The sequence below is a fragment of the Urtica dioica genome, chromosome 7, assembly GCF_054948205.1.
Source record: "Urtica dioica subsp. dioica isolate 48M chromosome 7, U.dioica_male_clone48M_v1_H2, whole genome shotgun sequence".
Taxonomy (NCBI): domain Eukaryota; kingdom Viridiplantae; phylum Streptophyta; class Magnoliopsida; order Rosales; family Urticaceae; genus Urtica; species Urtica dioica.
Genome location: NC_142762.1, coordinates 35,823,460 through 35,835,778, shown reverse-complemented (window position 1 = coordinate 35,835,778; position 12,319 = coordinate 35,823,460). Strand labels below are relative to the sequence as shown.

General features: G+C 35.3%; 1 protein-coding gene across 1 annotated transcript; it reads right to left on the bottom strand.

The window, feature by feature from the left end:
- Positions 1-2,168: 2,168 nt before the first annotated feature.
- On the bottom strand, positions 2,169-3,114 carry LOC149391124 (uncharacterized). The gene is made up of 3 exons (XM_089619934.1): positions 2,904-3,114; positions 2,544-2,824; positions 2,169-2,216 (listed from the first exon to the last, which is right to left on the bottom strand). Exons 1-3 carry the CDS (start codon positions 3,112-3,114, stop codon positions 2,169-2,171), a joined length of 540 nt encoding a protein of 179 aa, XP_089476060.1.
- Between the last annotated feature and the right edge of the window lie 9,205 nt (positions 3,115-12,319).

The following is a 12,319-nucleotide window of genomic DNA, read 5'->3' as shown; positions in this document are numbered from 1 at the left end:
CGAGATAACAAAAGGGGTTGCCAAATTTAGTTTTGTTGTTGTTTTCTTTTTATTTCTTGAAACAATTAACCTTCACTACTGTTTTACATTATTCATGTGACGACTTTTTTATGGTTATGAAGTTTATCTTTGAAATTTTGTTATGTTTTATTTATATTTCTTTATATTTACAACTAATTTACTATAATAATCTTATGGTTATGAAGTTTATCTTTGAAATTTTGTTATGTTTTATTTATACTTCTTTATATTTACAACTAATTTATTATAATAATCCTATGGTTATGAAGTTTATCTTTGAAATTTTGTTATGTTTTATTTATACTTCTTTATATTTACAACTAATTTACTATAATAATTCTGCAAAGGAAATTGTAAATTACACCATGTCATACATGATTTATATGCATCTACAGTAAAGCCAAAATGATGCTTAGTAAATCAACCATAAATATTAGCACACAAGTTTTCCATAAAGTCTTATGGTAACCAAAATACACATAAAATACTTATTATACTAAAGTTTTAGGTGTTGTCAAATTCTCATATTCCTAACGATAATGAAGGTTGACTGTAAGGTTCATCTGCGTTCTTATCTTCTTCGTTGACTTCAGGTTCTATGGGAGCTGTGTCGCCTTCTTTCCTCTTAGCTTTCTTTTCTGTGATGTATGGTGTTTTTGCAAACACTGATTTCCTACCTGTTCGTTTAGGTCGATCTTTGATGGTTTGTTGATTAGGCACCGTCTTTGTTATCTTTTTTGGCAGAGTAGGTTCAACTTCACGATTGTCCATTGCATGTTCATTTACAAGTTATTAACAGTAACTAAATGAGTAATATAATTAACTGTACTTAAAACTTTGTTGATTATTACCTTTGGGTTGCTAATGCCAACATCTGTGACATGATGTTTTTCAACATTTCTGACAGATTGTTGCTCTGATTGTGGAATGCTTGGTTGTTCATTCTTCAATGATCGCTTTGGCACTGGTTTCCCATTTTTTCTCAAGCGTTTGTAGACTTGATTGTGTTGAACTTCAGGTCCGACTACCTTATCATGAACAACCAGTGGAAGTTGTTCAAATTCATAGTCGTTATGTATATTTTTCAACACATCATTTACTGTAAATACCCAATCATCTTACAGCTTCTTGATGTCGTCTTGTGACAAGTTTCATTTAGTTTTAACGTGAATGATTATTTGCCGTGTAATTAACAGTTTCTAATCGGACTATAACGGGATGCCTTATCTTCTCCAAGCAGCGGTGAAATATCCTGCGTGTTATGTCATGAGACTGTTTTTAATTATTTTATACAAGTATATATTACCATACTATTTACAATATTACCATTGCAATAGAATTAGGGGATATCAATTCCACTTGCGTTGGTCTTTTTCGCTGCATCTGTAAATGAATAAAAATGACTTGTCAATTTTTGGCAAATGCATAATATTATTTAAATCTGTTAATAAGCTTTATTTACCATGTTTGTCAATGTAATCTGTGTTGGCTTTGGTTTTGTTACTTTATTCACCTTTTGAACCTGTTTATGGATCTAGATGTTAAAAACTCTGTACTCAAATAAATCTGGATACACCTATAAATGAATTACCTCATTCTTCTCAGGTATTTGGACATTTAGACCATCATCACCTATTTTTGGTGGTGTATCTTGTTTATTATTGTGTATAACTAGTTAATAACATAGGTCAAAATTTATTTAATAACTTATTTACAAATAAAGTTATGACTTACTTGCTTTGGTGTTGCGGTGTTCGAGGGTTGTGGTTCTTTGCCTTGTTCTGCCGGTGTGGTATTTTTTGGGCCCTGTTTACAAAATGTTAGTTAGGCAATAAAGTGTAAATAATAAACATTTACTACCTTTTCATTATCATCTTTCATCGTTGTTGCATTGTCGTAATCCTTTCGGATGTAAACTTGGAATACATCCAAAAGGATATCATACTTCTCGTGCGCTTCATCTACTCTTTTTTTATCTTCAGGTTTTCTATTGTTTGAAGGGCATACTCCAGCTTCATGTTGACATCATCTATATTTTGGCTTGACATGAAACTTTCATAACCTTTTGAACTGCTAGCAACCCCTTTTCCTTTGTCAATTGATGTGGGAATTTGTTCCGGAGACTCAGCTTCTATTCGCTCGATGAATCATTCGGCTTGCTCATCCTCTGTAGCATTAACCTGAAGGATACGAAGCTGCCACACAGATATTTATTATGGTTAACAAATTTACATAATTATTGATTTACAGTTATATCTATGTAAATGATATACCTCATCATTGTCGAATATATGACGTAGAAGTTCGTCATATTCGGGGTTGTAATTGAAATTCCACTTCAGGATACGAGGTATGCTCAACAAATTTGTCCTGGATGTGAAACCTTGGGTTTCAAATTCAGGAATGACTTCATACGCCCATGCAAGCAATGGATGAAAGAATCCATCAATATTGAATCATGTTTTGTTTGCTGCATAATGCTTTGACTTCTTTAGAGAATGGCATAGTGCATTGTAACTTACTCTGCCCCATGGATAGCTATTGAACAACTCAATGTCAATGGCCATTTTTAGGTGGTCATCGGGGATCTTCGCTTGGCGTTCCCTTGGCAAAATAACTGTCTCTAAGATGGCCAGATACACGAGTGACACATTTTCTTCGTCAGTACCACCGAACTTGCTGTTTAGGATCCCGAGCAAGTATTGTGCACATTGTGTACCGTTCACTTTGAAGTACTCGTCTTTAAGAGGATTATCAGTACGTAGCTTATCCATGTTGCGCGGAACACGATCGCAATTTAACCCTGCCATAACATTTGGACAGATTGTTAACAACTATAGTGGTATATAAATTACAGTCATGCTTTGATTTACATCACTAGCCTGAAATTAACTCAAAGTCATACATATTGAACACCAATATGTTTCCGCTGATGTTGAAATGCAGTTCATCTACATCACCGGATTCTACTTGACTTAGAACCAGTAAATGCGCCAATTTCTTTGGGTAGACCTCGCCACGTAAGTGTTGAAACTTGGGTAATGGTCCTTGATTGAATAATTCCATTTGTTGTTCGGTTTCCAGCAGTGACATTAAGTTCTTCACCACGTTGAATTGGGAATGAACTATAATCCTTTGTCTGTAGTCTCAATTTTCTCTTTCCACTATAAGTTCACCAATCTTGCACAAGAACTAAATTATTAGTAAATAATATCTATTATCAATCCATTAACAGATACCATATTATTAACAATACAAAACCAATTAACATCATACCTTTGACGGTTTCATTTTCTTCGCTGTCTCTTTCTCTTTTCTTACATCTGTTTTCACCTTCTTTTTGGCAGGAGATTTTTTTACCATTTTACTTCTTAATTAGGAGAGGATATCAGTGTAACTACTGGAAAACAATAATTGTTAATACCCACTTTGAAAACATGCTTATTAACATCCAAAAACATATTTACAGACAGATCTTCTAAAAAAGTCAAAATCGATCAACTGATTCAAGAAAAATAGTTTATTAGATATAAACCAAACCCCAAATTTATTTACAAATCCATTACAACTACAGTCGAGAAAACTAAAACCCATTTCCTTTATTTTAAAAAATATTTATTTTCATTTACCAAACCCAAATTTCATTTACCACTCGAGACCCTTTTTCACTTTCGATTCTTCAAAATCAAACCCATTTTCAGTCCCCAAACCGAATACCCATTTTGAAAACATCCTTATTAACATCAGAAAAACATATTTACAGACATATCTGCTAAGTAACGTCAATATCAATCAACTGATTCAAGAAAAATAGTTTCTTACATTTACAAACCAAAACCCATAATTTTTTAATAAATCCAATACAACTACAGTCGAGAAAACAAAAACCCAATTCTAAATATTAAACAATACTTATTTTCATTCGATAAAACCAAACCTAAATTTCATTGATCACTCGCGACCCTTTTTCACTCTCGAAAAAAAAAAAACCCATTTCCAGCCCCCAAACCGATTATCCATTTCGTTTTAAAAAAAAGGAATCTCAAAACCCGCATCCATTCTAACCCCATGCCCAAAATAAAGCAAACAAAAGCAAATCCTTTTGCGGTGACAGATAAAATGTTGTCGCATGCAAGAAAATAGTTCATGCATACCTTGTTTTTTTTTATTTGGACGTCGGTTGTGAACTCGGTCTTAGATCTTCAAACGCTGGTTAGATTTTCTCGTTTGATGTCGAATCGTCGCTTAGGGTTTCTTTCCATTTCTTTTTTTTTCTTTTTTTTTATTGTGTATTGAATCGGGTTACGTGTGATGGTTTATTTCTGGTGTAAATGAATATCCCTTGATATCCGCACGAGCAGTTAAGGCCGAAATTGATTTCCTTTTTTTAACTAATGGGCTAATAATATCGGGCGGAAAACGGCTGGGATATAAGTGTCTTTTCGTCTATTGTAAATAAGTGGCTCTGGCTATTTACAGCATATTAACGAAATGTGGGCTATTTTAGAAAACCACTATAGCGCTATGGCTATATAGCTTTAATTTAAAAGTATTTTTTTTGTAATATATCTATTATGTCTTTTATATGTTCCAAAAAGAAATTTCAGAAAATAAGTTTTAAAGAGTTCGAACGAGTACTTTCAATTTTGTGTACCGAAACTGTTTTCTCATCCGGACAGATTTGTTTAATGAACTTAAAAATAATTTTGGGAACGTTTTACAGATTATTAAATTAGGTTTAATATGGAATTTTAAAGGTACATATGTTATTGTTGTTTTGCAAAAAGAATCACTGAATTCCGAGTCATGAGCTATCCGTAATTAACAAAAGTGTAACTATAGGTCATTCTGAAAATAATTTTTCCAGCAACGTTTTTACAAACTTTCAAATTATATTTTCGATATGCACCATGTTTTCCCGAGCCTTAGATCGTTCTTAGAGCTTTAATATTCTTATAGGTCTTTTATCCCATAAGCTTGGTTTTGTAAGAATAGATTATAGAAGCTCATAAGTTATTTTCCTATAGGTTCGAGAAAGAGTCGGATTCCTAGCTCGAGTGCTAAGTATCTTGAAACCGAGAGGTGAGTTCATCTCACTACAATGTGAATTAGTTCAAAATAATATCATGTGCAAGTATTATTTAATTTTATGGATGTGTATTATTTTATTACTATAGGCATGTTAGATTACATGATTATGTTTCCAAGTTTATCTTACCGTATTTGTGAATGTTTAATATGTATTAAAGTATTTTTTATCCAAGAATTTCCAAGTATGCTTTAGACTTATTTTATTTCATGAACTTTACCATGCAAATGATTTAATAAGTATGCAAGTGAGAACACTAAGTAGGTGACGTATCGGCCTACGCCATAGTAGGTTCTTGCGACCCACCTCGTAGACGTTTATGTCTCGATAAGGTGAGTCGTACATGTTCAGGGAGGGCGGAATCAATGTTTGGCCGCATTGTTTCCATAAGCCTCAGTGCGCACGATACGATATGATCACTAGGGGTCCCCGAAAATCATGAATCAAGTAACAAGATATGTATCACGTTGATAATAAGACTTAATACAACTTTATAATGTTTATTTATTATTATGTAGAAAAATGTTTTGTGAGTTTTACATGAATTTCACTGAGCTTTAGCTCACATGTTTGTATATGTTTTTCTTCGTTCGCATTGTAGGACACGTGCAAGGTAAATGACTTTGAGTTGGGATCGTGGTTGCGACAAGAGTAAAGGGTGGGGATGGATACCGCTACGCTAATTAAAACGTTTTTCGCTGCCAAGTTATTATGATAATTGCATTAAGCATGTTCCTTTATAGTTATAACATCTTGAAGACAAATAATTATTTTAGTTACGTAGAAATAATTTTTGTACTTATTCATATTATTATACTCTAGAGTTAAAGTATTTAGTTGAGAATAAATATTTGTTTCAATACTAGTTTTTCGAAGAAAAAAAAAATTATTGACAAGTATGAAATGAAATTTCAAGCTTCTATGATTGGATAACGACTTAAAAAAAATCGGGTCGTTACATCTTGAGTCACTAGGTGTTATCCATAGAAAACCTTGCCCTCATGCTCATGAACAAAATGGTATGGTTGAGAGATGGCATAGACACATTGTAGAAAATGGTTTGACTTTACTTGATCACTCAGCAATGCCCTTCAGATATTGGGATGAAGCTTTCAAAACAGTTGTCTACTTGTACAATCGAATCCCAACATTTGTTCTTAGAGGTTCCACTCCTTTTGAGTCTCTTTTTCACAAAAGGCCTGAGTACACTCATCTTAGAGTATTTGGATGTGCCTGCTGTCCAAACACCCGTCCATACAACAAACATAAGATTGCCTTTAGGTCAACCTTGTGTATCTATCTAGGGGTCAGTCAAAATCATAAGGGCTATAAATGTCTAGACAAAACTGGAAGGGTCTATATTTCTCGTGATGTGATATTTGATGAGCCTCTTTTCCCATATTCTACAATGTTAAACTCTCAGTCACAGTCTTCATCTCAGCCTGTTCAGTCTCCTCTTGGTCCAAACTTGTCCATTCCTCTTGTGTCGTCTGTAGTGAGTCATGAACAGTCTGTTAAGTCAACTTGCTGTCATATATTACCATTCACTAATGCTGCTGACTCTCCACCTCAGTCTCTTTCTTCAGGGGTACCAACTCCTCATTTGATAGAAGCCAGTCCAGCGTCTGAGGTGGATCCACTACCTGATGTGACTTCAAGACCTCAACCAGGTCCAATTCTTTGTTGGAATAGATCCAGGGTTAAGAAAAGATTTATCGCTTCTAGCAAGCGGCGGAAAATAAAAAAATTCTTTAAAACTCGTAAAACGTTTTTACTACCTAGACAAAGTGCATGAACATATAATTTAAAATTTTAAAACTACATTTAGTTTTTACTCGGTAGTCGGTACCAACCTCGAATGGAGCTTGCACGTTGAGAAGCCTTAGGAAGGTTGAAACGTTCGTCTCCCCACACAGCTCGCCTCTCAGACTAGTCTTCTTGAACCTGTGAGCAACCACGAAAGTTTCTACCACTAGAGTATTTGAATGTGGTTGGGATTTAGTGTGTGGGCACTTTTAAACACGATGACTCAAGAACAAGTCTTTGAGCCAAAAAGCTAAAACAAATGCTAGGTCTAATGAGGACCTAGATGCCAAAACAAAAGAACAAGAAGATAGATATAGAGAGAGAGGGCGGCTACAAGGTTAGAGAAATAAGCTCTCAATCTCTAAAATTGTGTGTTGTAAATTGTGAATGATGTGAGATATTTATAGGAGGATGATTACCTTCAAAAGGTAGTTTCCTATTCTCTATTGAATATCACATATTCATGAGCAAATCTTATTTCCTCTTTTCCTACCCCTTGCACATCCAACTTATGCCTTGATGGCACTTGGATTTGCTTCCTCATTTGCTATTCCTCTCTCCTTTGCCGCCTATCTATTTCCTTCTAAATGAAATTTATTTCCTCTTTTTCTTTTGGCAAGTATCTTCATACATCAATGCACAAAATAAACTCTCATCTCTCTCTCTTTTCTCTTGGACGGTTTATATGGCTTCTAGAAGGAGCTTCTAGATGTTTCTTTATTTGTTCATGACAACATAAGAAAAGCCCATTAAGAATTTTCAAATAAAATTCCATGAAATGAAATTCAATCCTCAAGGCCCAATTCCCTTAACTTGGCCGTCTGGTTTAAATTCCTTGTCATCACATGATAATGTCAAAAAACTTATTTATTGACATTCATACCATCCTATGTCCAAAAGGACAAAATTACCCTTTAGACAATTTTCGTAAAACTTGTCTAACTCTTGTTTTGACTTAGCTTCTAGTTTAACTAATCCCACTCTAATGACTTGTGATAGTGACCTAATGGATCCAAATGAACAAAGCTTGAGCTAGCATACTTGGACTCAAAAGTTCACAAACCTTTTCCAAGTTCTAGCTTAATGTCAACTGACTCCACTAAAGAGTTGACACTGAAATCTTTCGGTTCAAATGAATATATTTTCTACTCAAGAATTCTACTTAATTGTAATGAGTCGATCCATTGAATATTATCTATGTGTACCCTTCATGAACATCATCAGCTAGATGAGATTTACAAAATTACCATTTTACCCTTCTAGTTGTTATTTCATCAACTCATTTGTCGCTTGTGAATAAGTTAGAAACAACGTATTGACGATGAGCTAACAAGTCACGTTGATTCATCCAAAAGAGTCATGACTCAATTTGGACACTGCCCAGTTCATTTATTCACATTCCAAGGAACAAAGCATGATGTGATATACATTGCATTTCAACAATCTTGTACATGAATTCCATACATATGAGATCTTCACAAAGTTATTCATGACATCTTCATAACTTAGCATTTCACCAATAGGTCTTGTCTATAACACATAGTGAATCTAGAACTCCGACTTTCTCAAATGAGAATACATAAGCTATGAAATGACATGTCTCATTTCAGGATTGAGGTAAGCATGATGCAATTCATACATAGTGACTCCGAGACATAAGAGGTTAAATGGTTTGCTCTTATTCTGTCTCTAGAAGTGCACTGGTCAATTCAGTACCTTCAGAAGATACCTAGGAAGAACTATAGAGTCTCCAACTCTTAATGCATCATAACCAGACATCATAGATTCTCCTAACAATCATGTTGAGATCAATAGCCCTTTGATCCTTAGATTGTGAATGTACCGTTTTAAGCAAACCATGAAGAGTTTGTTCATGCAAATCTATGTTTGACTCTTCATTTGTTGTTAGGTTTGTTTAAGGACTAAAGACTATAGTTAATCATAAAGCTTCAAACAGACAAGGAAGAATGAATGAACGTTTCAACTTTTATTAATTATTCAGCAGTTACAAGCAAGAGTTTTCGTGAGACTTTATTACATCAAATGTACATAAGTAAAGACTACTACTCTTCTTGTGGGCACCATTGACAACATTCTTCACCACATGACTACTCGAGCCAAGTCAAGTATTTTCAAACTCAAAGTATTTGTTGCTGCTGTGGAACCAGCAAGTGTGTCAGGGGCAATGTCTGATGAATATTTGGCACTTATGAGGAATGACACGTGGTACTTGATTGATCTCCCTGCTGATAGAAGAGCGATTGGTATTAAATGGATATTCAAACTGAAGCAAAATGCAAATGGGACTCTCAACAGATACAAGGCTCGGTTGGTGGCTTAAGGTTATAGTCATACTCCAGGTTTTGACTATAGCGAAACCTTTAGTCCAGTTGCTAAACATGTCACAATTAGGGTGATTCTCACTCTAGCCTTGTCAAAGTCATGGCTTGTCAGACAAGTGGAGGTGAACAATGCGTTTTTAAATGGAGAATTGGATGAAGAGGTTTATATGGCTCAACCTCAGGGATTTGTTGACCCTCAATATCCCAATCGCGTGTGTTGTTTGAAAAAGGCTATCTATGGCCTGAAACAGGCTCCACGTGCATGGTTTGGGAAGCTGAATTCAGCACTTTCTAATATGGGCTTTGTGGCTTCCAAACCTGATCCATCTCTATTCATCAAGTCCTTTGACACTTCACATGTCTTAATTGTGGTGTATGTGGATGATATTCTTGCGACTGGTAGTGACTCTTCAGAGGTTGAGGTGGTGATTCGTCAGCTGAGTGCTACGTTTTCTCTGAAAGATTTGGGCTTCTTGATTACTTTCTTGGAATCCAAGTCATCTCAACAGACTCAAGTCTTCTCCTCTGTCAAACCAAGTATATTAAGGATCTTCTAGAGCGTGCTAAGATGCAATTTACCAGGTCCTGTAATACTCCCATGACCAGTGGTCTCAAACTAACAACTTTTGGTAGTGATAGTGTCAGTGATACTCAACTATATCGCAGTATTGTTGAGGCGCTTCAGTATGTCACTATAACTAGGCCTGAACTTGCTTACTCGGTTCACAAAGTGTGTCAATTCATGCACTATCCTCTTCAGTCTCACTGGGTGGCTGTGAAGAGAATCTTGAGGTATCTTGCAGGCACATTAGACTATGGTTTGCATATCACAAAAGCCTCTCATTTTGATGTCACAACATTTAGTGATGCTGATTGGGGATCGGACACTGAAGATCGACGGTCAGTTTCATGTCACTGTGTATTTCTTGGTGGAAATCTAGTGTCCTGGAAGTCCAAAAAGCAGCACACAATTTCTTGTTCCTCTGCTGAGGCAGAATTTCGTAGCCTAGCTGGGGTGGTTGCTGAGGTCAATTGGTTGTCTGCTCTGATCTCTGAGCTTCGTCTTCCTCAAACTCGTGTCCCTGATGTATGGTGTGACAATCTCAGCACCGTGATGTTATCAGCTCCATGCGCGTACTAAGCATGTTGAGATGGATTTGTATTTTGTTCGTGAAAAGGTTGCTCAAGGTCTTCTCCAAGTCAAGCACGTTACTTCCTGTGATCAAGTGGCTGATGTTCTCACGAAGGCTATTTCAAGCTCAAAGTTTCCGATTATGCGCAGCAATCTCAAAGTCGAGAGTTTCTCCGACTTGAGCTTGAATGAGGATATTAAGGAACTCTCTTAGTCTAGTCAGCCACGTGGCTTTTACTTACTAGTTATTGTAATTTCCCTTTTTCCTTGTAGACTATAAATAGTCCACGACAGTATTGTATTACTTTAGCTTGATTCAAATATATTGAGAACCGCCCAAACTCTCTTTCTCTCTCTAAATCCTTTCAGCTTTGCACAGATCAAAGATTGAAACCCCAATTACCACGTGATTCAAACTGTTCATCGCAGGATACATTAATTGTTGGATTATCGCGCGTCATACCGTTTACCGCCAGATCTCGATAGCGAACGTACAAAACCGTGAAATACTTGTAAAATCGGGGTTTACTGCTCGGTATTGGTAGAGAATCCCGTGATGCAGAAAACCGGCCTAACTCAGTTAAAAACTTCATATAAATCGGGGTTTACTGTAATTCTAAATAAAATAAATTTAAATAAAAAATAAAATTTTGAAAATTTATTTTATATTTATTTATTATGGAAAATCTATCAGTTTCTTTACCGGTAAACCCTTGCGGTAAAGGATATACCCATAAATTTCGAGTCTCAGCACGGTAACGGTAAACGATATCTCAAACCTTGCATTAAACACATATACCTCATATTTTATTATTTTTATTTTTAGCATATTTATATTTCCCCTGAAATTTTTATATATTTTATACATTTATAAATGTTCTTAAAATTTATATTTTTATAAAAGAACTCCTCCCTCTCCCCCTGCCCCCACCCCAGTCTAATTATTACTCCGCCATAACTTATATGGATATTGAAAGTTACAGTGCCTGTCCTTGGACAACCTTGGCACCTGTGTCTTATTTTCATTTCCTTACTCAAATGACGGGGAACCAAATTCTCGATTTATGGCAAGGAGAACGACATGCGCAAGAGTTAAGCTCTCCACGTACCTGATTTGCAGGGTCTCGTTCTTGTTAACCAAATGTGTTTTTAAATGTTGGTTGAAGTGTTTAGCCGTCATTGGACGAAACCATGTATCAACAACTTGCATCGTGTAGTTAATATTGTCATCTATTTGTGTCGTCCACATCGCAGAGACACACATTGATTCACACATTAAGAAATTGAGATTTCCCCGTGAGCACATTGATTCACATAATGCGTTATTTAGCTAGATGGACAATGTGTTATTTTCTATCACAATTATTTGAACATTAATTTATCATTCATATTGACTCCTTTTTCAAAATTGATAATTGAAATCCACGTCGTGGACACACACATTGATTCACACATTAAGAAATTGAGATTTCCTCGTGAAGCTTATCGATTAACATAATGTGTTATTTCGCTAGATGAGGGACAATATGTTATTTTCTTTCACAATTATTTCAACATTCATTTATCATTCATATCGACTCCTTTTTCAAAATTAATAATTGAAAACACTTGTTTACGAATCCAAAAAGTTGCAATTAAATCGTAAAAGTGAGATCGCAACGAATCTAATATTATTACAGAGTATCTCATTCAATCTTCTCATAGCCGACTCGTGCACTGTAAACTTAATATATCAAGTTATAAAGAGACGAAATATTAAAAAGACCGTGTACTTTTTAATAAACGAAAACATACTAGGGTTTTCAAATATTTTATTCAGCCGTCACCCATCCTCCGGGGACTAGTCCCAATCGTGGGATTTGCTTCTATTTGTTAATTTATAATATTTATCTTTGCAAATAAAGTGTAGCCCACCATGATTCACCATTT